The sequence below is a fragment of the Sander lucioperca genome, chromosome 9 (assembly GCF_008315115.2).
Source record: "Sander lucioperca isolate FBNREF2018 chromosome 9, SLUC_FBN_1.2, whole genome shotgun sequence".
Taxonomy (NCBI): domain Eukaryota; kingdom Metazoa; phylum Chordata; class Actinopteri; order Perciformes; family Percidae; genus Sander; species Sander lucioperca.
This window is the reverse complement of record NC_050181.1, coordinates 34420354-34448289: the sequence shown is the minus strand read 5'-3', so window position 1 is coordinate 34448289 and position 27936 is coordinate 34420354. Positions and strand designations below refer to the sequence as shown.

Sequence of the window (27936 nt, the reverse complement as noted above, 5' to 3'; positions counted from 1 at the left end):
AAGTACTCGCTCAGTCAAGGCGTGACCTGAGTCTCTGCAGACAAGTTTGCACATCTGGAAGTTCTTGTGTAAGCGTATGTATAAAGTGCTGTCAAGTTGCAACTGGGACCCTGCCATTAATTCTGGATTGAATAGAACTCAGGACTCGACTTTGGCTGCTCTGGGACTGCAACATAGTTGTTTTGAAGCCAGCTCCGTGTAGCTTTGGCTTTATGTTTGGAGTCTTTGTCCAGCTGGAAAATAAATCTGATCCAAAGTCCCGGTTGGCTTGCAGAGTGCAGCAGGGTTTCAAGCAGGATTTTTCTTTATTGTTGCTACGTGTATTTGACTGTCTTCTAAGGCTGCCCCGTCGAGCCTTCCAGGACCTGCTGCAGAGAAACATCAGCCCTGCATGATGCTGCTAGGCTCCAGCTTTTCTCTTATCAGGCCATAGAAAGAAGCTCCTTAACACTTCTACATTTGTCGTAGTAGTAGATGACAAAGAAAGTTGTTTCTTACGTTTGTACCTAATCTGGATATAATAGTTTCCATTTTAAAACGTATTAAAGTAACATTTTCTGTTGATGAGGCATCACAAATATGAATCTGGATGTAAAATTGTAAAATAAGTGTTTGCTACGAAATGACCTCATCAGTGGTGGAAAGTAACTAAGTACATTTACTCAAGTACTGTACTTAAGTACAAATGCTGAGGTACTTGTACTTTACTTGAGTCTTTTCATGCCACTTTCTACTTCTACGCCATATTTTAGAGAGAAATATTGTACTTTTTACTCCACTACATTCATCTGACAGCTTTAGTTACTTTACAGTAGTTAACAATATAACGGCCTACGAGTCCAGCTGCAAATGATTAGATAGATAGATACTGTATTCATGCTGAGGGAAATTTTACAACCTTAGACAAGCTTAGACAACCATAACACAACAAACACATATCTCGCATTCATAAAAATCACACATAGAAATTTAAAGAGTTAAAGGTGCTAAGGTAGCTTGTGTGCAATGGTGGTAGTGCAAAAGAGAACAGTGTAGGGATTGATCAGTGCAATAGCATTATTAAATATTAACTATGACTATGAAAAGACAAGAATGTAAACCTAATAGAATTAGAATTGCTTGACAGAAAAGAAATAATATACGTTAAGAACAATATATAACAGGGAATACGTTATAAGATGTATATGTTATGACCAGAGTCCAGATTGTGTAGGAGGGCTAATACAGCCTATAAGACAGTCAGGTATACAGCAGACAGAGATATAATGGTGGTAGGGGCTGAGAGAGACATGCTGAAAAGTCCATTTCTCCCCTCCCCCTTTGTGTGGTACTGAAGAGTTGGATGGCCCTGGGGACAAAGGACCTCCTCAACCTGTCTGTTGAGCATGACAGTGACAGAAGTCTGCCACTGAACATGCTCCTCTGTTTAAAGAATGTGCTGTGTAGTGGGTGGCGGTCATTGTCCATGATTGCCAGCATCCTACTCATGGTCCGTTTCTCTGCAGTTGTTGTTAGCGACTCCAGCTCAGTGCCAACAACAGAGTCAGCTTTCCTTACCAGCCTGTGAAGTCGCTCAGTGTCTCTCTTCTTAATGCTGCCTCCCCAGCACACCACAACATAAAACTGGCAATGACTGACTGGTAAAACATCCAGAGGAGCTTACTGCAGACATTGAATGACCTCAGCCTCCTCCGGAAGTAAAGCCGACTCTGCCCTTTCCGATACAGCGCATCTGTGTTGGCTGACCAGTCCAGTTTGTTGTCCATGTGTACCCCCAGGTACTTATATGTGCTGACCACCTCCACGTTGACCCCTTCAATGGAGACTGGTGGCATATGTGGCTTAGATCTCCTGAAATCCACCACCAACTCCTTGGTTTTTGTTGCGTTCAGCTGCAGATGGTTAGACCATCAAACACACAACAGTTTGGATCGTTTCCAGTTTCTAAAATGTAAGGATTTTTCTGCATTAAGTACTTTTACTTTAAATACTTTAAGTACATTTTCCTGATGATACTTTCATACTTTTACTTAAGTAACATTTTCAATGTGGAATACTTCTACCATCACTAGACCTCCTACATTATGGTGCTTATTGATAGGTGAGGTCCTATAAACTGTGAATCAAACATTATTGTAGGTGTGACTGTTGGTGAACATATTAAACATGTGTGTGCATGGTGCAAAGGTTTCCATGGATTAGAGCCTATCCTGCACTGGATTATTGCCTAACACCACAACATACCACATCACACTAATCGTCACATATCTTTCACTTTACGTCAATAAAGTTGTCAATAAAAGAAACAAAGTCTGGAGTGCTCCGAAGTGCTCTTTGGATGGGTACACAAACGTTCAAAAAAAGAGGAAAAGTCCAACGCACTCTTCTTGCAAAAAGTTAAAAAGCCTTTATTTAGATGGCTATTTTATATGGAAATTGTTATTACATTAAAAATAGAGCTGGGTAACAACCCACGCGTATAGCTCTTCTTGAAATTTGCGCTTCTTATGAATATAATGTCTTCTATTTCTGTAGCCGGAGGTTTAGTTTAGTTTTTTATGTATCTCGAACAATCAACATACTAAATCAGGGGTCTTCAATGTTTTTTAAGCCAAGGACCCATTAACTGAAAGAGAGATGGAGCTGGGACCCCCTATTACATATATTTTATAAAATGAAGTTGCATATTAAACTGAGCCTACAAGAACTTGTAGGGCGGCCTAAAGCCGTTATACATACCTTTTTTGCATAGAATACTAAGCTATTAAAATAGCCTAATAATTGTTGGCATGATTTTATAAATCATGTTTTAATGTTAAACATACATGTGTCACACATCTGTGGATGGCCTTAGTGACTCCCTTGACTGTAGGCCAGTAAGCAGTGGGGATTTATATTTGCTAATATGTTGGATTTATGTTAAAGTGCTCATATTATGCTCATTTTCAGGTTCATAATTGTATTTAGAGGTTGTAGCAGAATAGGTTTATGTGGTTTAAAGGCTGGACTACAATAGAGCTGTTTGGAGCAGTTTGTGAACAGTGTTTTCTGTTGGAGATGGTAAGTCCCTTTGGGGTGGACTTTGGGCTTTTTCACTTTGTAAACCTATAACGTGCACAAAAAGATAACACAATAAAGGGAAGGGAAAAAGCCAAAAAGCATAATATGAGCACTTTAAGACTTTTGAAAATATGAAAAAACTTTTTAAAATACTTTGGAGGCCCCCCTACATTAACTCTGAGGACCCCCTGTTGAAGATCCCTGCTCTAAAGTAATACACCTGAACTAAAAGTGAAAGAACTTTCTATTCTAAAACAGTTGTGTGCCATAACTGCATCCATATAAACCTAATATAAAGGCGTTTTAACTTTTTGCATGAAGAGTGCCTTCTTTTTTTTTTTTTTTGAGTTGTCGGTCACTAAGTTGACAGGTTAGTGTGTTGTGGAGCTCAGTTGAAGTCCTACGGATTGGACATGTGAATGCCCTCAATACAATCAAGCCAAAATGAGGCAGTACTTCATCTTGGCTAGTCTTCCAGGAAAACGTGAGTCAACAATATCAAAATAAGAGAAAACCACAGTGAAGGTAGCTGTTTTCTTCTTATCCCCAGAGGCTTTGGAGACTTTTATAAGGCATGCGGGTAGGTGTTGCAGGTTGTTACTTGCAAGAGATCTTTCTCTCCTTTAGACAGCTCATTATTTACCAAGTAGATAAGGATTTCCCCTAATTCTGTTTTTATGTTAAGCGCTATGCAAACACATTGCACTTGTGTTTGTCTCCAGTTAGCTTCAGCGAGTAAAGCAGCTGTTGGAAACATAGTAAATAAAGTGCTCTCTTCTTTCTTATACTTTGCAGTTGTTGCACTTCAGACAGAATGAAGACAAGAGAGGTGAAGATTATAAACCAGGGTCTGGAGGATGAGATGGTAAATATCACTTCCCATTTTAATGCTGCTTCTATAATCGTCTTTTCTATTGAACAATGCACCATCGAATGCTAACTTTTTATGTTGTAGAAGAACTGTTTGGTGTGTGAGTTTCCGTTGGTTCTCTGGATACAAGCGTAATGACATGTTTGGAGGGAAATGAACAGTGTCAATCACAAATGATTACTTGATATGTGTAGTATGTTGCCTTTAAAAAGACATAAGTCATTTGTACATGTATCTGTGTGGATTCAAATGAATGTAGCATTCAATTTGAAAAAAAAAGTGCCTTCATCATTTCAAGTGTTAATTGTAAAAAAAAGAAGAAGTAAATTGTTGTTTTTTTAAACAAAACTCAAGTGATCTGGAGTGATAGTTGAAAAGTATAGGCCTGTTTTCACAGAAGACATTTTGACATGTCACAGTAGGAACATGACAGATGTCAAAATTTAAATGAATGATGGCTCAATTCATATTTAGCTGCTTTCACCTTACTAGGACTACTAGGACACTTGGAATGGAACTGAAACACATTGTTAATGTTTAATGTAATCAGTAAATAGGGGTCGACCGATACTGGTTTTTCCGATTATTAGTCGTTAATGAAACCAATAACCGATATGCATTTACTGCATAGTAAAAATGAAAATATTTTTGTCAAAATTAACTTTTTGGATTGGAACTACATTTTTGGATTTTACAATTTCCAACACAAAAGTTTGTTTAAATGTTTTAAGCAATTATTTAATAAAACTGAAACTTTAAAGTGCCCATATTTTGCTCATTTTCAGGTTCATAATTATATTTAGAGGTTGTACCAGAATAGGTTTACATGGTTTAATTTTCAAAAAACACCATATTTTTGTTGTACTGCACATTGCTGCAGCTGCTCTTTTCACCCTGTGTGTTCAGGTCTCTGTTTTAGCTACAGAGTGAGACATCACACTTCTATCCCATCTTTGTTGGGAGTCGCACATGCGCAGTAGCTAGGTAAGGCTAGGTCAGTACAAGGCAGGATTAGCCGGGAGACTTCTTCTAAATGAGGGCGCACTTCCAAGTTTGCGTGGAATACCTGCAGAACAGGGACATGTAAGTAGTTCTTTTGTAGATTATGGTGAACTCGTGTGTGTTGTAGCAGTGTTTTGCCATTGAGAACGAGGGAGCATGCTAGTGCTAGCATGCTAGTGCTAGCATGCTAGTGCTAGCATGCTAGCGGTTAGCCCCCTCGTTTCGGCTAGTGACGTAGAAAGCTGTGCAGATTTTGAACAGCTCACCCAGAGACTGAAGGCAGGTTACGTTCAGACACCCGTATCTCACTCAAAACACCATGGATTTTTTTTCTTCCCAAGTTTGTATGCGTGTGGAAGCACCAGAGACACAAAATAACACCCCATATCCCAGAATAAGTGATTTTTTCATAATATGGGCACGTTAAACATAATACAAGTCAAAAAAGGAATAAATAAAAAAAAAAAAAGCTTCCTGAAGTTTTAACACGCTTGTTTGTTTGCAGGTGTTGCAGACTGCTTATAGAGCTGTAGCGTAGCCAAAGTGGCGCACTTTTTAATGAATTAACTTTATTGGTTAAATAAAACACTGATACAGATAATCTGCAAACTCCCAAATGTAGGCCCCGATGATTGGTCGATCCCTTTTAGTAACACCTGTGCTTTTCCTACTATGACCAGTCAAAAGGTATGTTAAGAGATGATGTGTTAACGTTGGTGTGTGCGCGTGCAGGAGGTGTGGGGTTACCAGCCCTGCCTGTGGAAGATGATCCTGGTGGGTGTGGGTGCTGTGTGCTCCGGGGGTCTCCTGCTGCTGCTGCTCTACTGGCTGCCTGAGTGGGGCGTTAAGGTCACCTGCACATGCACCTCGGTGAGGGACGCACACACACTACTGCTCAGGACCACGGTAGGAAAACACTTTCACACAATTTCATACAAATCTTTCTCTGTACGTTCTTTTTTAGAAAACAATGAATGCCTATCATACACTAGAAGACTCTGAAAAGACTTTAAAAAGACTAAGGCTACATTTACACCGCTACGTTATGGTTTTTAAGCAGAGTTTTCAGCCAAAAGCAATCTCTGTGCACAGCAAGTGTTTTTTAGCTCCAGTAGAAGAAGTAATCTCTGTTTAAACTAACACCCCCAAACCGCATATCTCATCAACATTCTGGTATACTGGGCATAAACAGGAGGCAGCATGTATACTCTGCCCGTTGCTGGTTGTTGCCAAGGTAACATTAGTAGCTTAGGCCCTGTTTACACGAGAACGCTCGCGGGTGAAAACATAAAAATATTTTATCAGATGTGCCTTTTGTTTAGACGCCGACGGCATTTTTCGGGCTTAAAAATGCAAAAAAGTGAAACCACCCTCCAGAGTGGAAATCTTAAAAACGCTCCACCGTCACGTTCCCGTCTAAAGGGTAAAAACGCAAAAGTCTGCAGCCTCTATTGTTGTGGTGGCTGGCGACCCACCCCATATTTCGTTACATAAATCAAAATATAGAGTGATTACTCGCCCATGGCCACTCCGCCGTTGGGTATCCACAGCCTGCCTATACTCGGTCTGGATGGCTTTCAGCTTTGACGATATATCTGACTTTTACAGATAGCGTCTTTCTTGTGTGGATATGACGTCCCTCCAGGTACAGGATACTGCTGAAGAAATTCGGTCCATATGTCTATATATTTTGACTGGCAGGGCTCCCAGTCCACGCCCTGTTGTGCCACCTCCTCGTCTGTCCAGACAAAATTGTCAGCTTTTGTTGTTCGCCTCGCCATGTTTTGGTTTCGCGCTACTAGGGAGAGAACTAGAAGGAAGTTTCTACGCAGGCGCGTGGACTCAAACTACCACCTAGCCGCCTGGTGTCCATACTATCGAATTTCACACACTTTTGCGTCACCATATGCATGCAGATTTCCCCCCCAAACCGCTCGTATAAACGCGGAATAAAAAGTGATAGCGCAACGCCACTTATGCGTTTTTCGCAACACAACCCTGCAGATTCCAACCCAAAACAGGGTCAGAAGTGTTTTCAAATTTTTCCGGTTTAGGGGCTCTGAAACACAAGAGCCGTATGAATGCGAGGTGTAAACGTGGAAAAAGATATTTGTTTTTAAACCGAAACGTAGCAATGTAAATGTAGCCTAAAGTCTCACACCATTTCACATTTAAAGACAATCTGTCATAATGTGAGTTTTTAGTCACAGACTAAAGAATTTTACTACCAAGACTTCAACCTTACCATAATATCAAACACGTTTGATTTGGTCGGAACGTCAGGACGGGTAAAAGACTGACTTAAGACAGCTCGGACTGAGTTTTATCACCTTACACCAAACCACTGAGACGATGGGAGTGCACCCCAATTCTAGCAAGACTCTTGTGATTTCATTCAGATATTGGAAGTTTGTCTGCGCCAATAGAATCGCTTGAAAAGACGTTTGGTGTACGGTTGGCATAAAGTAAATTCAGCATTTGTGAATGAGGCCATTGCTGTGTTCCCCTGCTAAAACAAAGAAAACAAACACAAAATTAGACTTACTATAACTTTGTGTGTGTGTGTGTGTGTGTGTGTGTGTGTGTGTGAATCTATTTCTTCTTTCACAGAATTGTGAGTTCACTCTTGTGCTGCTGCTGCTGCTGCTCACACATCATCCTGACACGCGTTGCATTCTTTGGCACACATACTGGAATACACTGCAAATGATGAATTCAGTGTTGTCTCAACAGCCAAGGACAAAAATGCAATTCTTTATATTGTTAAACAGGATGAGTTCAGGCAGTGGTTTCGAGCCAAAGTACATGTGATGTCGGCTCCAGGGAAGAAGCCCTTAGACAGCCTGGACCTGCAGTCCACGGCTCAGCTGCCCAATGGAGACGGAGACCACGGCATCAGTGCTGTGCACCAGGAGCATCATGGGAAATGTGCCCATAGACAGCCTGTTCAGGTGCATCAGTGGGAAACAGTTTCTGCTTTTTTCATCATGTGTTGCTCATCTGAAGCGGATTCAAGATTCATGATCTATCATAAATCACTGATCTGAGTACTTGATTGGTTTTCAAGCTATAGTGCGCGACTATTTTATATTAATGAACTAATGAATTTACATTCAAGCCACTGCCAAATGACTTGATACAAAGCTAATCAGTCCTTCCAGAAAAATGCAGAGTTTTTTTGTGAGTGTTGCGGGCAAAAATCCTTGATTATGCGGCAGGTTTTCTTAAAAAATGCAATGGAATATGCGGGATATTTATGCAATTTTATGAGATGAAATTGCGGGAACTTGCAAAAACTGCGGTTTCATCATGGCTTCATCGCGGGGTTTGCAGCTTTTCGATGATGTTCACATCGCGTAATTACGTCACTTCATAACGTCACTTCATAACGTCACTTCATAACGTCACTTCATAACGTCACTTCATAACGTCACTTCATAACGTCACTTCATAACGTTCCCATGGCAACAGGGGAAAATGGCTGCTCTTTTGTGAAATAAACGCAACATTTTTCAATTTTCTGCTAAGATGTATGTGACTTTTTTGCAACGAAAATGCGGGGATTATGAAATCATGCAAGCCCCGCATATTTTGCGCGGAAATCGGCAATTTATGCGGCGAAAGTGCGGCGTATTTGAAAAAATGCGCCCCCTGCATAAATATGCAGACTTTGGCTGATTACGCATTGAATTATGCAATCGCATAATTGCGTTTTTCTGGAGGGACTGGCTAATTAAGCCTATCAGCGCCACAAAACTCTCTGTAATACTCAGTATGGCTGTGTTTACTAAATGGTGTAGTCCGGCGACTTTCGCGCGCAGCAGCTCGAGTGAAGCGTATTACGTCAACGTTGAGAAAGGACAACAGCAGCGCTCCGCTTTGGAGACGGAGAGCACTGCTGCAACAGGTGAAGGCGTGGCTGAAAACCTGAACAAGTGCCCACGACGTGTTTCAATCCGCGATTGTACTGCTTAAAAAAGACCTACACGTTCAGCAGGAGGACTAAAATCCCAAAAGAAAGTGACCGACGGACCGACCGCATTTGTATTGTATAGAAATTACAATCTAATTACCTCTTCTCAAGGGTCCATCATGTTTTTTTTTAATCCTCCGTGTCCTCCTTGATTTGACGGGATAAAAGCTACTGGAGGAGGCGTGGGGGTGGTGTGCGATCAAGGAAGGCTTGTATCATGTGGATGCTCCGACAGTGTTGTTGTCATTACTTAGAATTCCTCATGGGGGTGACAGAAACTACGCACTATAGCTTTAAATATATGCATTTAAGTTTTAGAGTCTAGCCCACTGATTGGCTGGTTTCTGTCTGTATGTGCAATATGTGACCACCTTTTCCCCCTTTTAGATCCACTACTTCACCCACCACAGCACTAAATACTACTGGAATGATGTGATGCAGAACTTTGAATTGCACAAGTAAGAGTCCCACTGAAACACAATGTTATTGTGCTTGGATGATGAGATGCTGACGTTTAGGCAGTTAATGAAGTCCTTTTTGTTTTTGAATTGGTACAGTATGTATATCTGTTGCTCTGCTCTCTTTTGGGCACTTACATGTGGCTCTATGTAGTTTGGCTTATTTGAGGCTAATGTGCTTCTACGTGAATTTTGCTCTACTGAGTTTGTACCTTTATGGTTGAATGCACTTATTGGAAGTCGCTTTGGATAAAAGCGTCAGCCATAAGGAAATTAAATGAAATGTAATGCACAGTAGAAATGGATGCGTGTGACTTTTCTAGAGGCTTGGAGGATGTGAAGGTGAGCTGTGCAAGCATCCACTCCGCCCACAGCTCCGGGCTTTCTAAAACCCTGCAGGACTACAGGTACACACATGCACACATATTTCATGTTTTCTCATTTACTAATTTAAAAAAAAGTCTTATTATTAACTGTGGAGGAAGCATCAGCATATACACTTCCACACAGGCATGTGATCAAAATAAAGTTACAAATTGCTTCAAATGCCTTTTTTTTTTATCAGGAGGTTGTTTTTCGGGGAGAATGAGATTGCTGTAAGAGTGCCGTCTATATTCAAGCTCCTCATAAAGGAAGTGAGTTTAGAGCTCTTTGTGTAATATCACGTCTGTAATATCACTTCTTTTAGCACACTGTTATCATAAATGCTAATCTCTCCCTTCCTCAGGTGTTGAATCCTTTCTACATCTTCCAGCTCTTCAGTGTTATTCTGTGGAGTGCTGAGGACTACTACTATTATGCTACCGCCATAGTTTTCATGTCTGTGATTTCAATAGCTACCTCACTGTATACCATTAAGAAGGTGAGTCATACAGTAATAGCAGTTTCGGGGGGAAATGCCCTTAATAATCCTACCCCATAATAATCTTTCCAGAGAAGTCTGTGCTCAGCATCTTCTCCATTTGTGTGAAAGTTGTGCGTTTCAGGAAGTATGCTTCCCACTTTGTGATACAGTGTTCCTTTTATTCCAGCAATATGTGATGCTGCATGACATGGTGGCAGCACACAGCGTTGTCCGTGTCTCAGTGTGCAGAGGAAATAAAGGTATGTTTTACTTTCTGGCTATTAAGCTGCATTCACATTGCCTGGGTTGGCCACATGTCACACAAATGGGCCATTTGTGACACTCCTACCTCTGCATCTAGTGTGAATGGGCCATTAGTGAAATCAAGACAGTCAGTCATGATTCAGGAATGACTGATGTTGATGTACTCAGAATAAAACCACGGGCTGGGATTGCATCCACACGGCTCTCACAGACCATTCCCCAACACGTGAAATACCTACATTTTTTCACGGCCACACGCACTAACATGCAGATGCTCGGATTACAGCACACACAGAGGGAGTGTGACTTCATTCTCTGCTCAAGATGCCATTACTACGGTGGCCCTGAAGTGCAAATCACAACAGCCAATACAAAAACGCAACAGCAAATCATAAAACACAATGGCAAATAGGAATACATTTCAACAAATCATAAAACATGACAGCAAATAGGAAAACACGACAGCAAATATTACAACATGACAGCAAATATTACAACACGACAGCAAATATGAAAACACAACAGCAAATAGGAAAACACAACAGCAAATAGGAAAACACTTCAACAAATCACAATGCACAACGGCAAATATGAAAACACGACAGCAAATAGGAAAACACAACAGCAAATATGAAAACACAACAGCAAATAGGAAAACACTTCAACAAATCACAAAGCACAACGGCAAATAGGAAAACACGACATCAAATATGAAAACACTTCAACAAATCACAAAGCACAACGGCAAATAGGAAAACACGACATCAAATATGAAAACACTTCAACAAATCACAAAGCACAACGGCAAATATGAAAACACAACAGCAAATATGAAAACACGACAGCAAATATGAAAACAGCAAAAATGAAAACACTTCAACAAATCATAAAACACGACAGCAAATAGGAAAACAATTCAACAAATTTTAAAACACAACGGCATTAACTTGTGCTGTCGTGTTTTCCTATTTGCTGTCATGTTTTCCTATTTGCCGTTGTGCTTTGTGATTTGTTGAAGTGTTTTCCTACTTGCTGTTGTACTTTCAAATTTGCTGTCGTGTTTTCATATTTGCTGTTGTGTTTTCCTATTTGCTGTCGTGTTCTCCTATTTGCTGTCGTATTTTCATATTTGCCGTTGTGCTTTGTGATTTGTTGAAGTGTTTTCATATTTGCTGTCGTGTTTTCCTATTTGCCGTTGTGTTTTATGATTTGTTGAAGTGTTAACCTATTTGCTGTCGTGTTTTCCTATTTGCTGTCGTGTTTTCATATTTGCCGTTGTGCTTTGTGATTTGTTGATGTGTTTTCATATTTGCTGTCGTGTTTTCCTATTTGCCGTTGTGGTTTGTGATTTGCTGTTGTGTTTTTCTATTTGCTGTTTTGATTTGCACTTCAGGGCCACCGTACATTACTCCATTACTCTATATCTTTACATAGTGTCACGGCATAACCACACACTGAGAACTTTTCCCGCTTCGGTCCCCCTACAGGTTGGAAGCAGAATTGTCCATTATATTACATTGTCCAGTTCATTTGAACTACAGATCCGCTACCCGATCTGGCAAACTTGCGTAATGTAATGGACAATTCCGCTTCCAACCTGTACGGGGACCGAAGCGGGAAAAATTATTTAGTGTTGTTTTAAGACACGGACATTAAAGGGTAACTTAGTTTTTTTCAGCCTTGACCCTATTTTCCTATGTTTTTGTGTCTAATGGCACTCACCCACTGCTAGTACCAGCTCGACTCGACTCGGCCGCGGTGCCCCGTCCTCCTTTTTCCATTGTAGATTTAGTACCGCCTCATGCGTGAGGCGAGCTTGGCTAGTTGTCATAGAGACGCCGCAGGAAACTGCCGTTACCTAACGCGACACACACAGAACGTCGAAGGTGTGTTGTTTTTGATTCTTGGCATGTGGCTGTTGCCACAGCCAGAAGACAAATGTTGTTTCAAAAGAACAAAAAACACAGCTGGCTAAACTATTTAAAAATGGTGGGTTTGTTCAGGACACCCCCGTCTGTCACTAGCAATGATGACGCAGTGATTAGTGACGATTCTCTCCGACCAATCAGTAGTCTGCAGGTTTTCACGTCCCCTTTTGGTATCGCCTCAGCTCGCTTGGAACCTCAATGGAGGTGGTACTAAAAACAGTACCTGTTGGCAGGTACCAGGGACTTTTTTTCATAATGGAACACCAAAAAAGGCGAGTAGAGACGAGGCGAGTCGAGCAGGTACCATGTAATGGAAAAACGCCATTAGTGACTGATGGCAACAACAATCTTTGACATCGGTCCAGTATTCCACTAAAGACTGTAAATAACTGTTTTTCCGCTGACAGGCTCAGATTAATATTCTGTGTCTGACAGGTTGACCTTTCTGTTAATTAAAGAGTACGTTTTTCTGTCTAGTGGGCTTAACGATAGCCCTTTTTTAGAGCTGTTTCTGGTTAAACAAAGAGGATTTTACTCTTTTAAATAAAAGGTCTATCTCTGTAGGGATCCTTTCCATAATGTTGTTAGACACTTATAATTAAAAAAAACTGCGCTTTTAGTGGACAAAATTGACGATGCACATTTGCCCTATAGGGTTACATTTTAGCGCGGTTCGCTGCTGCTGATCACAGCGTTCTCGCTCAATACTGGACCAATTTCAAAGACTTTTGTTCCCATCAATCACACAACAACATAGGGAAACAAGGTCCAGGTTGAAAAAAAACGAAATGACCCTTTAACATTAACACAACTTAATAGCGGCATTCCGACAGCACATGGCTTCCTTCCCAACTGTCTCCCAGTCTGTCATTAACTTCTGTTTTTGTAAACTCTGATGCAAGTAAGCCACACCCACATCCACCTGGCGGTAGGCCAAAACAGCCAATAGAAAAAAGACAAAGCCAATATGTGTTTGCTGCTAATGTTCAGATTGTCGAGTACAGCCCCTTTAAACTGGATATAGTTGTGTGTATAAAGCCTGTTTTATGGTTCTCTAGAGGCTCCACGCAGAGCTTTCGCCGTAGCCTACGTAAGTGGCCTGATGTTTATACTTGTGCGCTGGTGTGTGCGTCGAGCTGGCATGTGTGTCTGTGTGTGTGTGTGTGTGTGTGTGTGTGTGGGGAGTGGGTGATAGAGCGAGGGAGAAGTGAGAGAGTGACGGCGATTATCTTCGGAGCGAGTAGCGACTCTAGAGTCATAGTGAGAGAAACAAAGTGATCCTGTGCTTTCTGACCAAGATGGGAAATCTGTAGCAGGAAAAGTTAACCCTCTCCTTGATTTCATGTTGTGTATGGAGAAGGAGAACCAAGAAATGAGTCGGGGGAAATGCAACACTACCAAGCCACGGCGGAGCGACGTGCGTCGCTGCGACGTGTAGTTACATTTTTCGAGAGGTGCACGTCAGGCTACGGCGTATGGTTCGGCGTAGACACAGAGGGGTCTGCGGGGGTATGCCATTGATTCGACGCTGAAGCATAAAAAAAAAAAAAAAAAAAAAACCTTTAGTCCTACTATTTTTCTGTAATATATTAACCCCATTATTGATCTCTAATAGCACCCAGCAGAGAGAGAGAGTGTATGATCTCATTTCCCTAATGTTGTTCCTAGATATTGAACAGGCCATGTCAACAGATCTCGTGCCCGGTGATCTCATCATTATTCCAGAGAATGGGATGATCATGCCCTGCGACGCTGTGCTCATCTGTGGGACCTGCATCATAAATGAGAGCATGCTGACAGGTCGTATTTCCTTGTACTTAACAGTTTGATGTCCTAAAAAGAATCTTAACCCGATGTGTACTTGGTAGCTTTTCCTGGAGCATTTCACCTCGAGGTCTTCATCAGCAGATGGGATTTTCGCAGTTTTCATGGAGTTTTCCAGTCGAACGTCCTGGGAAAAGCTAGTAAATGGACTTTGAGTTAAGATTTTTTTTTTGTCAAACTACTAATTTCCAAAGTTCATCTTAACTGTCTTGTTATTATTTTTCAGACCCGCAAGAGAGAACTGGCCCTCATTTTGTCATTGTCTTGTACTCATCATGACAAGGGATTTACCACTACTCTTAAAAAAATATATGCTGCCCAGATTGTACTATTGACTCATGTTACTGGTGTAGCTGCTGTCGAGTCAAGTTTATTTACATATCCAATTTCATACGACAGGCGGAAACTCAATGTGCTTTAAAATAAAAGCAAACAAGAATAAATACACATAACATATAAGATAAGGCGGTATTACATGTATGGAAACATATAAGATAAGATAAGAACAAGATAAAATAGCATTACAATAAAAATTGAATAAAATAAGTAGGTATTATCATTATTATTAAAAAGTAAGGAGTAATAATGATAAAAAATACTGATTCTATGATTGAAAAGTTTTACCCGTTAACCACACACTTTAAACCTAAAACTAACTAACTAAAAGCTTGTGCAAAAATATGTATTTTTAGTCTGTTTTTAAAAGCAGTACTTCCACTGCCACTACAAATAATAATCATGAATATCTGTCACAAATAGTAATAATCCAACACAGTTAACTATGTTATGAAATCGACATGTATTGTGGGCTATCTCTGTGCTATCCAAATGTAAGCCATCCACGTAGAACATGCTGGTAATATGAATAGAGCATCCGTTCTCTCACCCACAATTAAACCAAAACTGTGAAATTCATTAAAGTGAACAAAAAAAAAAAGCATTTTGTTACATTCCATGGCATCTTTCTCAGTTTGCCCAACACTGCGGCCTCGGTTCTGTTTTGAGGTGCGTTTTCCTTTATTTGATGTTAATTATCCATCCCATCTTCAGGAGAGAGCGTGCCAGTTACCAAGACAAGTCTGCCTAGTTCAGGCGAGGAGGCGGCCATGAGCTACAATATAGAGGAGCACAAGAGACACACCCTGTTCTGTGGTACCCGTGTTATCCAGACCCGCTTCTATGCTGGAGAACTGGTGAAGGCCGTTGTGGTCAGAACAGGTGAGACAGAGGAGAAGAACAGAGTGGGAATAACAGCTGGTAGCCTTGGTGATGAAGGGCCCTATTTTAACAATCCAGAGAGGTTGTGCTATGTTAAACTGACTCACCCAGGATTTGCATGGTTTTGCATCTGAAGATTGCTGCTTGCCTCAGTGACCACGCCGTGTTCCGTTGGCGTCTTCGCCGGGCCAACCCTGCTCTTCCTTGTTGTTGTCATTCAGGGTATAAAAAGGTGTATTTGCGAAAGTTGTATTGTGGGAAAACAAGAATAGTCTTTCAGCATCTTTTCTCCAATAGTGTACTTCGTGTAGAAAGTGTGTGGTTTTGCAGCAGTCAGCATGCCGCTTCCACGATCGTCTCCAGCCGGAGACAATCTCCTGAATGAATCTCCTCCCACAAGGCTGCAATAGACTGAGTTATCAGCGTCACACAAACAGGTAAGTGCTGACAAGTGACATAAGGGACGTCCCCTTATGTCACCTGTCAGCACTTACCCTATCAGCTAACTACTAAGATCAGATCAGATCAGAATAATTTATTTGTCATAGTTCCTTGTGTACTTACATACATAAAGAAAATCAAAAGACTGTTCTCCACCAGCCACTTGCAGTGCAACAGGAAAAGACAACAATCACACTTTGTTGCTAGGAAAGGCCGCCACAAACGTAGGTGGAGCCGCCATACGGAAAATCACTTACTCAAAAGACACTAAACTGATATCATAACAACAAGAAAATGAAAAAAATTCAACGTCATTACTTCTGTGTTCCCGCAGGCTTCAGTACAGAGAAAGGCCAACTGGTGCGCTCCATCCTCCACCCTAAACCCACAGACTTCAAGCTGTACCGCGATGCTTACCTGTTCCTGTTGTGTCTGGTGGGGGTGGCGGGGATCGGCTTCATCTACACCATCGTCCTTAGCATCATGAACAAGGTAGCCATAATCATAATAAAAATCATAATATTACAGAAGGAACAAACAAGTATGTACGGCATCCAAAAACGGAGGTCATAAAAAAATACACTGTGACTACATTCCAATTCTTATATTCAAGTCTTTTAAAAAGGGACAGTGTACATTAATTAACATTCTTTAGAAAGAAATCACATGCAACCGAGTTAGCTTAAAAGCTAGTTTTCATCGGCAGTCCCGTCACCTGTTGTTAATAGGCATCCTAGGGTGAAAACAACATAAAAATACAAGTACATGTACATCAAATAAAAGCACATTACATTGTAGTTTACAAAACATAAAATTATACATATATATATAAAAAAAGATGTATGAATAATATAAAAGGAATAGCAGATGGATCAGTGTTGGCATCTTTGGGTGTTGACCAGACATTTTTTTTGCATTAAACTTAAATGAGTGATATGATGGGGACTCTGATTGTGGTACTGTATTCCAGCATGTGCTGCCCTTATGGAAAAGTCAAGTCAACTTTATTGTCAATTATGCAATATGTGCCAGACATGCAGAGCAATTGAAAATACGTTTCCCACGGTGCAATGACACGTACACGTATAAAAGATAAGTAATATATACAAATAAAAAAGAGAAGTAATACTATATATATAATACAGTAATATGTTCTAAATATTGCAAATGTAAGTATAGTATAGAAAACTAAATATATTGAAAGTGTGCAATATAAAAGGAAAAGTTATGACGCCTGGCTGAATGCGGTTTTGTCGGTGGCATTGTTCTGGTCTCTTTCTTTCTGTATTAGTCAAGTATTTTTGTCTTTAATCAGTCCTTTGTCCTTTGAGTTTTTTTGTGATTGTTGCGGGCAAAAATCCTTGATTATACGGCACGTTTTCTTAAAAAATGCGATGGAATATGCTGGATATTTATGCAATTTTATATGATGAAATTGCGGGAACTTGCAAAAATTGCCCGAACTTGCAAAAACTGCGGTTTTATCATGGCTTCATCACGGGGTTTGCAGCTTTTTGATGATGTTCACGTCCCGTAATTACATCACTTCATAACTTTCCCATGGCAACAGGGGAAAATGGCTGCTCTTGTGTGAAGTAAACGCAACATTTTTCAAGCTTCTGCTAAGAATGTATATGTGACTTTTTTGCAACAAAAATGCGGCGATTATGAAATCATGCAAGCCCATATTTTGTGCGGAAATCGGCAATTTATGCGGCGAAAGTGCGGTGTATTTGAAAAAATGCGGCGCATAATCGCGTTTTTCTGGAGGCACTGTTTAATCTATTTTTAAACTGTATAATATTATGGCTTTGTTTGATTTCATTGTTTAGTCCATTTCACAAGCTCACCCCACAAACTGAAATACACATGCTTTTTACTGACTAGTTCTTACAAAAGGTTGTTTTAACGTAAATGTACCTTTTTTTGGGGGGATTTTCGGCTTCTATCATCCTATAGAAATCCTTCTTTGTCATTCATGGACGGTTCCTCCTTGATCTCTTCCAGGTTCCAGCTAAAACTATCATCATTGAATCTCTGGACATCATCACCATCACCGTGCCCCCGGCCTTACCGGCAGCCATGACAGCGGGCATTGTGTACGCGCAGCGCCGTCTGAAGCGCGTCGGCATCTTTTGCATCAGTCCTCAGAGGATCAACATGTGCGGTCAACTCAACCTGGTTTGCTTTGACAAGGTAGTCTGAACCGCCGATATCAGTTCTTGCACTGTGGTTTTGTTTTCTTGTTAGGAATTCAGGAAATGCAGTTTATATAGTGGGATTTCAGGGTCTGTGTTCATCAGCGATCATTTCTAGGAACCATGCTTAACTTAGACTGAATAAAGTCTTGACTCAGAATGCATGAAAATTAGCTTTGAAGCATCCAAACCCACTTCCAGTTCAAGTACACAAGGAGAATGACTTCATGGTTTTTTACCATGGTTAAAACCACAGAAGAAAATGAATCATGATATCTGGAGGCATTGCTGTAGTTGAACAATGATTTAGCCATTTAGCCGCAAAACCAAGCATCATGCTTTTAAAATATGTTAATGCTATGGCTATTGATTTACTTTGAAAGCATACTAATTTGTAATTGGACCAATAATACCATACAAGGTTATTGTGACTTAGAAATAACTTAAAAACAGTGCTGTGTAATCATACTCAACATACTCATGTTAAAGGAAGACATTTTATATTTTATATTTTATATTTTTTTTATGATGGATTGGTTACTATGTACAAATTATTTTGATGTGCTAAATATAGGAAAAATAATACTTCTTATAGCTTGAAATATTCCTTTCATTATATCACATCGAGTGAACACGGAGAAAGGACAATCAAAGGAGAGCTGGTACAATTGATTGACAGAACATTTAATTGAGAGCAATTTTGGCAAACGATTAATCGTTTGTCATGGTAATTTTGATCATTTTCAACCTGGACTCTATTTTTCCATGCATTTGTGTCTAAGTGACTTAAGTGTCCAGTATTGAGTGAGAACGATTGTTGTTCACATTAGTCACTTACACCCCAGTTTATATCGACGACGTTACATTTCCGGGATTGTTCAAGTGCCGCCGGAAATTCCATCGGATGTCCCTCTTTTCGGCCAGATGTCTGTCCCCTTCCACTTCCTTTGTGTTGGCATTCTAAACTACGGTAGATTTATGAGGACTATGGTTAACTGCTCCTCAGATCTCTGCAGGGTAAATCCAGACAGACTATCTGTCCAATCTGAGTTTTCTGTTGCACGACTAAAACAACTTTTGAACGTACACACGTTCCACCAAAACAAGTTTCTTCCCGAGGCTATTTTGCAGTGGCACCGTTGCTCCATGCGGCGCTTAGCACCGCCCAAGATGATTGTGATTGGTTTAAAGGAATGCCAATAAACCAGAGCACGTTTTTCACCCATCCCAGAATGCTGAGTGGACTATCCAGACCCTCCTCAGCAGCGCTCTGGAGGAAGGTCTGGCAGTGCCAGACTACTGAGACACAAATCCATGGGGAAAGAAGGGTCCAGGTTAAACAATACAGAAGTTACCCTTTAAGTCACCTTTTAAGTGAAATGTGAATATTTATTAAGTTTCTTGCTCTTGACATGAATGCACTTGAACTGATTGTCTTTTAATTTTGCACTATTGGTCACACAAATCAAGCAACCTCCAGTATTTTCTGGACCAAATGATTCATGTGAGAACACATACTTGAAACTGAAAATATGAATGAGTTGCAGCCTTATATCAAAACACTTTCATAACTGTAATTCCTTGCTGCCTGAAAGTGTCTTGTAATTGACACATTGAACATTTTAAATGTAAAACAGCTTACTATGTAGGCAGCCAATAGGCCTGTTTCACTTGATGCAAAGATTCGTCTTTGTGATTAAAATAAAATTTAAAATATTACCCTAACATCCGTCTTCCTGTGTGCGGAAATTTGTTTATGTAGCTGTGACAATGAAACACGTGCATTTTAGGCTACATGTACATTTGTCATTACTATGAGAAAAAAATGAGATTTTAACTGTGTCGGACTCGGACATAAATATCTTAATGTCGTCGGGCTCGGACGCGGGCCGGGCTTGGACAGAAAAATGCGGCCCAATCTGCACTCTTGTGTGTGTGTGTGTGTGTGTGTGTGTGTGTGTGTTGCATGATGTCAGTCCTCGGCTCTCTTGAACACTGGTTGAGGTAAAAGTCCGAAAAGTAAGACAGTTCGTTGAATGATTTACTGTTGTGATTTTAAAAATAGGAGTACTGCGGGGACTAGAATTGATTTCCTGCTCTGCGGCGTGATTAATGCGGCCTGGGTTGGTGCGTTCAATTCTGTATTCTATATTTTGTTTTCCTTCAGACTGGTACTCTGACTGAAGATGGTTTGGACCTGTGGGGTGTTCAGACAGCTGAAGATGGCAGGTAAGAGAAGCTCTTTGTTGTGCCTTTTCTGTGTCTTTTTTTTCAAACACATCAGTTTCCTGAGAGTGACCGCAAAACAGATAAGTCCAGAGGGATGTGACTGTAGCATAGCGAATATGGCTGTAGTGCTCTTTAATTGATGAAAATAAATCAAGCTGGTTTTATTTTTCTCTCTTCAGTATTCCGACACATTATTTGCACGTCAAAGTAGTTGTGACAATATATACTTGAGATTTATCAACTGTCAGAGATGTTGGCATTACCTTTGTATCGTCATAACAACCTTTTTAACATCTCTGGTTTAGTCAGGCCATTGTGGGAAATTTTGAAAAATCACTGAGCAGAACTGCTTTACGGCAATGTTGGATTTCTAAATGATTTTTGTGTGAATGTGATGATTTTGTTTAGGTATTTAACTTGCTAGATTCGCCAACAATGGATATACCTGTCTGGCTATTTCATAAAAATACAATGAGAGTAGAACGGACATTGAACGGATTTGCCGTGGTCATTTGAGTTAGTTACTTTGAAGAGAAAATGGCGATTGTTGTTAGTTGTTATGACGACAACACACATCTGTGGCGCTGTAACAGTTCTTTGCGAAAATTGTTGACTCCCTGACAAAGGCTTGTATGCCGAAACGCGTCTGAATTTTTTTAAAAGTTTAAGATAACCAAGCCATAACAATAAAGGCTTTTTCATTTTTCTAAAGAGAGTGCCTTGGAGTTTCCTGAGTTTTGCTATACTGTATATATATTGTCCCATCCATGAGTCCTGGAAGTGTTCCTCTACAGACATTTTGTTTTTTGACATTGTAGTTCTTTGCGGGTGTTACACATAAAAATGACAGCCGCTCTGACCATCCTGTTGATTTAAATGGGAATGGCTGTTCTAGTCTCATTCTATTCCTATGGGCTATTTTATCTATAAACAGTTTCTCAGTTGATTTTTCAGAAAATGTACACAAGTTTACACACCTGAGGGATCTGAAAGAAGGAGATGTTCCTACTTCGGCCTACCTGCCGTCCTAAAGCACTGGAGAAACAAACATTTACAGACATTCACAGAGGCCTGAACCAAAATCCAAGGACTTTGTTTACTTAAATCAGTATGAGAGCATTATGTTTTTCTGTGGAGTCATTCTGTTATTATTATTAACATTTCTCACAGGCTGTTTTGATTCTTATCCCTCTCTGGAAAGAGGATAGTGCATATACAGTGAGGAAAATAAGTATTTGAACACCCTGCTATTTTGCAAGTTCTCCCTCTCTTCTCTTCTCTGAAATTGTCATCGTAGGTGCATGTCCACTGTGAGAGACATAATCTAAAAAAAAAAAATCCAGAAATCACAATATATGATTTTTTAACTATTCATTTTATATGGTACAGCTGCAAATAAGTATTTGAACACCTGTCTATCAGCTAGAATTCTGACCCTCAAAGACCTGTTAGTCTGCCTTTAAAATGTCCACCTCCACTCCATTTATTATCCTAAATTAGATGCCCTGTTTGAGGTCGTTAGCTGCATAAAGACACCTGTCCACCCCATACAATCAGTAAGAATCCAACTACTAACATGGCCAAGACCAAAGAGCTGTCCAAAGACACTAGAGACAAAATTGTACACCTCCACAAGGCTGGAAAGGGCTACGGGGAAATTGCCAAGCAGCTTGGTGAAAAAAGGTCCACTGTTGGAGCAATCATTAGAAAATGGAAGAAGCTAAACATGACTGTCAGTCTCCCTCGGACTGGGGCTCCATGCAAGATCTCACCTCGTGGGGTCTCAATGATCCTAAGAAAGGTGAGAAATCAGCCCAGAACTACACGGGAGGAGCTGGTCAATGACCTGAAAAGAGCTGGGACCACCGTTTCCAAGGTTACTGTTGGTAATACACTAAGACGTCATGGTTTGAAATCATGCATGGCACGGAAGGTTCCCCTGCTTAAACCAGCACATGTCAAGGCCCGTCTTAAGTTTGCCAATGACCATTTGGATGATCCAGAGGAGTCATGGGAGAAAGTCATGTGGTCAGATGAGACCAAAATAGAACTTTTTGGTCATAATTCCACTAACCGTGTTTGGAGGAAGAAGAATGATGAGTACCATCCCAAGAACACCATCCCTACTGTGAAGCATGGGGGTGGTAGCATCATGCTTTGGGGGTGTTTTTCTGCACATGGGACAGGGCGACTGCACTGTATTAAGGAGAGGATGACCGGGGCCATGTATTGCGAGATTTTGGGGAACAACCTCCTTCCCTCAGTTAGAGCATTGAAGATGGGTCGAGGCTGGGTCTTCCAACATGACAATGACCCGAAGCACACAGCCAGGATAACCAAGGAGTGGCTCTGTAAGAAGCATATCAAGGTTCTGGCGTGGCCTAGCCAGTCTCCAGACCTAAACCCAATAGAGAATCTTTGGAGGGAGCTCAAACTCCGTGTTTCTCAGCGACAGCCCAGAAACCTGACTGATCTAGAGAAGATCTGTGTGGAGGAGTGGGCCAAAATCCCTCCTGCAGTGTGTGCAAACCTGGTGAAAAACTACAGGAAACGTTTGACCTCTGTAATTGCAAACAAAGGCTACTGTACCAAATATTAACATTGATTTTCTCAGGTGTTCAAATACTTATTTGCAGCTGTATCATACAAATAAATAGTTAAAAAATCATACATTGTGATTTCTGGATTTTTTTTTTAGATTATGTCTCTCACAGTGGACATGCACCTACGATGACAATTTCAGACCCCTCCATGATTTCTAAGTGGGAGAACTTGCAAAATAGCAGGGTGTTCAAATACTTATTTTCCTCACTGTATGACCTTATATTTAATTCCGCATCAGCCACTTAACACAGTATTATCCTCTTCTCCATCCTCTGTATTCCAGCTTTTCTCCCCCGGAGGCTGATGCAGCTAAAGGAAGTCTGGTTAACAGTGAATTTGTGGCCTGCATGGCTACCTGCCACTCACTGACCAAGATAGAGGGCGAGCTCTCCGGAGACCCTTTAGACCTCAAGATGTTCAACGCTACAGGCTGGGTAAGCAAAGCTCTTCCATGTTTACACCCAACCTGCTTAGTCACTGGCACCACAACTAGCTGGGATACTGGTCTGTACATGAATCATGCAGCACCATCGCTTGGCAGAGCAAGATCGCCTTGGCTAAAATGGTTAAAGTCTGGTACCATGGATACTCCAGCAGAAAATCCCTCTTTCTGTCAAGCAGAAGCTGGGACCAAGGTTATACTTGGTGTAGTCTTAGGCTGGATGTCAGGCTCAGCCCTTCACCTTCCTCTCTCTGTGTGTTGCCGTTCTCAAACTCCATTCGCTTCAGCAAGCTGCACGCTGAAATTGTCAAGTTTGAAAGAAAATTTGAATCGTGCAACAAGGCAGGCCGGCTTGGTTCTTTCAGGGAATGATTGTAAAGATTTACAAAGACTATGGTTACTGCATTTATTCTCTAACTGGGACCGATCGGTGGGATTGCTGTGAATGAAGTAGACACCGTGATACACTGGTAAGAGCAAATAAGGTTTAACCATGTACCCAGCTAATTTAAATAGCTCACGTTACTGTATGGTGTGAACAGTTAACTTCATTAAATATTGTATGTGGTGTTTTCTTTTGCGAGGGTGCAAATGTTCCACCAAAACAAGTTCCTTTCCGAGACTATTTTGCGGATCCACCGTCACTGCCTCCGGAGCTTAGCGCAAGACGATTGTGATTGGTTTAAAGAAATGCCTATTTTTCCTCCTATCACAAAATGTATGTGTGGTGTAGCCAGACCTTACTCCACAGCGCTGTGGAGATAGGTCTGATAATGCCAGACTAGACTTAGTGTAATGGAGCTCAACACGTTATTAACATATTATATGATCTCATTTTGGTTTAGATCCTAGAGGAGCCCACAGAGGAAGAGACTGCACTCCACAATCCCATAATGCCCACAGTTGTGCGACCTCCAAAGCACTCCGTCCCTGAAGCCAGTCAGAAAAATCCACTAACGCAGAACATGGTATAGTAATGATCCACATCATTGTTTTATGATAAGTATGTATGTTTATGGCTGTAAAGAAATATATTTGTAAGTTAGCCTGATCTTAAAATTATGATATCATCAAATCCTTCTTTTTTCCCCCAGGAGCTGTCTGAATTATCAGTAAGTTGTCAAAGCAAATACACATTTTCAGTTTCCTGCAGAGAGTTATGTCATGTTTGTAAGCTACTGCCAGCTACTGGTCAGATTAGCTTAGCATAAAGACTGGATATGAGGGGAAACAGCTAGCCTGGCTCTGTCCAAAGGTTACTAAATCTGCCTACCAGCACCTCTAAAGTTCACTAATACCCCGTTCCCACCTGTAAAATGTCACGTTGTGGTTTTACGGGGGTTATACGCTATTAGACTAGACTATTTTTAGTGACTTCCTGTTGTCTTTGCTGGCAGCCTCAGAGTGATGACAAGACTCCAGGTGCTGGTTGGCAGATTTTGTTATTATTAGGCCGGTTACACACTGGATGCGTCACGCGAGCGTGTCAGCCGCGTGGCGCGTCGGTTTATATTTCGGCCCCCGTGTTAACAGGTTAGAGCTTACACACTGCCTGCGTGAGACTCAAGAAAATCCACGCAGCCGCCACGCGTCTGAGACGCAACAGAAACGCCACGCTCGCGCGACGCATCCAGTGTGTAACCGGCCTTAGGGTAGGGGTGCATGATATATCGACTCAATATCGCGATGTCACGTTGCGCAATATTATATTGAAAGTGTTGCGATAAGTTTGCAATATTTTGTTTATTTTGTGGAGCGTTGCGTCCCGTTCATTGGCTGTGTGGTTTAGTTGCTTTAGAGCCCGCTTAAAAACGCTATAATGATCATCATTTCATTGGCCAGTTACCGTGCCACTTGCACATGTTAGTGCACGTCAGCGCACGGGTCCACTACGTGACAAACCTTATGGAGCGTACCACATGGGTGCATATTTCGACAGAGTGACAGTGCGAGTGAAGAAATAGATAGAGACAACTAAACGGAACGAATCGGAGAAGCGAAAGAAAAGTTGTGTCCTGTTCTCTTTATATATATATATATTTTATACTGTACAACCAGTAAAACATATCCTGTTCTCTTCATATATATATTTTATACTGTACAACCAGTAAAACATGTCCTGTTCTGTAGACATGGTCCTTATTTATTTATTCATGTTGGACCAGTCCAACATGACAGTCAGTTGAAATAAACCTTGTGTTGTAAGAAAACTTCCCGTAACTTTTGTAATTTTACACGTTTAAAAATATATATCGAGTATCGAAAAATGCCTCGTCATTCAAAACCCAATTCCAATACCTAAAGTCCAGTTCAGACGAATTTGCGACGAGACGAGTTGAAACTTGCAACTACTTGCAACGCCCCGGTCTGCAACGTTCTGAAAGCTGCCGGTTCACACCAATGCGACGGTGTATCACCTCCATAGCAACGACTCTTTGTTCTTCCGTTCTAACGTCCGACTTTTCAGGCTTTTTGTAGCTGGATATATCATTTCGACCAGTTGACAGTTTGTAACAGAAATATAATAGATTATTGATCATTTTATTTCTATAGTTTGTAGCTGACTTTACAAGCTGACTTCGCTATTGGCTGTTGAAACATGTGATGTCTGTTACGTTCTAAAACCAGCCTCTGTTGATTTGACCAGTTTGCAACTCTTTCCTGCAACGTTCTAAAATCGTTTCGTCTCGCTGCGAATCTTTGGTCTGTACTGGGCTTAAGGAGTAAATCTCATCCAAGTCAGTGAGCCAATAAGCATGCAGCATGCTTCTACCAAGATCTAATGATGTTCGGGATTGGCTGTCTAATGTTACACGTTGTAGAGACACGCAGCTCACGTAGTAGGAGCTGAAAAATGAATAAAAAAAAATTGTGCCGTAATGTTGTAATTTCTTTAAAATTAAAATGGATTTTGATAAAAGTATTGTATGGATTGTAAGTATTGTTTAGGAACCGGTATCAAAGTCGCGGTATTGGTACAGGTACTGGTATCGAAATGTTTTTTGAACAATACCCAGCCCTAGTTATTATTCTACAGAGCCAGGTTGTTTCATCTTGTTTCCAGCCTTTATGCTAAGCTAAGCTAGCCATCTCCTGGCTGTTGCTTCATATTTACCGTACAGACATGAGAGAACAATCTTCTTATCAGCTTAGGCTCTTCAATTTACACCGAACGTGAAATAAAGAGACGATTTGAAGTTGTTGTTGTTTTTTTACACTGAACAACGTGTCTTTTGCTCCTCAGTCCTTTGAGATTGGTATTGTGCGTCAGTTCCCCTTCTCCTCCACGCTGCAGAGGATGAGTGTGGTGGTCAGGAGGCTCGGGGAGAAACACATGAACGCTTTCTTGAAGGGAGCCCCAGAGGTGGTGGCCAGCCTCTGCAAACAGCACACAGGTCTGACACTTCTCCTGTCTGTTTAAGGTTTGCATGGAGATTTCCTTTCCTTATGTGGATCCAAACAGTTTCCCACAGTTTTCCACATTTCAGCTGGACTCGTAGAGGCCGTTATATTGTTGGGTAGTTTGATTTATAATAAAACATTATATTATAACGACTTGTGTTTTGTGGGCAACAATCTTAATTTGTAAAGTAACTAAAGGAACTACAATATTTCTCTCTGAAATGAGTACAAGTAGAAAGTGGCATGAAAAGAAAAGACTCAAGCAAAGTACAAGTACCTCAAAATTTGCACTTAAGTACAGTACTTGAGTAAATGTACTGAGTTACATTCCACCACTGTAACAATCTAACAAATACTGAACTCATCTAAAAAAAACAGGCTGTGTCCTTGTGTTCAGTTCCACAGAGCTTCCCAGAGACTCTGGAGAGCTACACCAGGCAGGGCTTCAGGGTTATTGCCCTTGCACATCGACAGCTGGAGGCCAAACTCTCCTGGCACAAAGTCCAGAGCCTCAGCAGGTACCACAGATAACACTCAGTAGCAGTACACAGAGCTGCTGCCAGACAGCCTAAAACGCTGTAACTACAAATCCGCTTTTGCTGACGTAGCTTGTGCTCCCCATTTTGATATCACGAGGACTTAGCTCGCACTTTACAAGCAACACACTGCTTTCGGTTTGTGGACGTTTACCATCATTCTGATAGTTAAATAAATAAATATAAAGTATAAAATAAATACATTTTAAAATATAAATATTTTAAAATATAAAATATAAATTGCCGCTGGGACGCAAGTCAGGGCCTGATCAACCCTGGCTGGGTCGGATGGGAGAGGGTGTCTGATGGTGCGAGACCCGAAACACCTGTTGCGACTGTAAGCGGTCCAACAAAGTGCTGCCGCGAGGGACTAAACACTGAGAGATGCATAAACACACTGTGACGCGCTCGAGATTGTATTGCAATGATTTATTCCTCCATGCGTAAAATACAACTAGCACTGAAGTTACCAAATGTAGTTACTTTGTGAGTCAAAATAAGCGTTCGTGCGGCGGTCAACAGAAAGTGTTCGCTCCCAGGCTCACCCGCTCTCTGTCAAAGCCCAAAAAACCCCAGGTGAACAGGTGAAGCAAACACATCTGCAGTGCCCTTCTACGCCCTGCTACGTCCTGCTACACCATG

At 41.0% G+C, this 27936-nt stretch overlaps 1 protein-coding gene and 1 long non-coding RNA gene across 8 annotated transcripts in view; one reads left to right on the top strand and one right to left on the bottom strand.

The window, feature by feature from the left end:
- Positions 1 to 27936, top strand: part of LOC116048847 (probable cation-transporting ATPase 13A3) — a 46418-nt gene that overhangs the window by 676 nt on the left and 17806 nt on the right. For 5 of the 7 annotated variants that reach the window (XR_004898240.1, XM_036004972.1, XM_036004970.1 and 2 more), the window contains exons 2-20: positions 3448 to 3457; positions 3856 to 3925; positions 5666 to 5839; positions 7705 to 7884; positions 9294 to 9364; positions 9688 to 9771; positions 9930 to 9999; positions 10092 to 10226; positions 10396 to 10468; positions 14069 to 14200; positions 15275 to 15442; positions 16218 to 16375; positions 17891 to 18079; positions 20249 to 20310; positions 23198 to 23348; positions 24202 to 24324; positions 24451 to 24468; positions 26601 to 26751; positions 27156 to 27276. Coding sequence is in view for 6 of the 7 variants with exons in the window: in XM_036004972.1 (XP_035860865.1) it covers positions 3448 to 3457; positions 3856 to 3925; positions 5666 to 5839; positions 7705 to 7884; positions 9294 to 9364; positions 9688 to 9771; positions 9930 to 9999; positions 10092 to 10226; positions 10396 to 10468; positions 14069 to 14200; positions 15275 to 15442; positions 16218 to 16375; positions 17891 to 18079; positions 20249 to 20310; positions 23198 to 23348; positions 24202 to 24324; positions 24451 to 24468; positions 26601 to 26751; positions 27156 to 27276 (2140 nt within the window). In the remaining variant the exon portion in view is untranslated. The remainder of the gene's footprint in view (positions 1 to 3447; positions 3458 to 3855; positions 3926 to 5665; positions 5840 to 7704; positions 7885 to 9293; positions 9365 to 9687; positions 9772 to 9929; positions 10000 to 10091; positions 10227 to 10395; positions 10469 to 14068; positions 14201 to 15274; positions 15443 to 16217; positions 16376 to 17890; positions 18080 to 20248; positions 20311 to 23197; positions 23349 to 24201; positions 24325 to 24450; positions 24469 to 26600; positions 26752 to 27155; positions 27277 to 27936) is intronic. The other 2 variants (XM_036004969.1, XM_036004971.1) reach the window with 2 other exon arrangements.
- Positions 5955 to 27900, bottom strand: LOC118495810. Its single transcript, XR_004898255.1, has 3 exons — positions 27890 to 27900; positions 22083 to 22092; positions 5955 to 7080 (listed from the first exon to the last, which is right to left on the bottom strand). It is a non-coding gene; the product is annotated as an uncharacterized LOC118495810 (long non-coding RNA).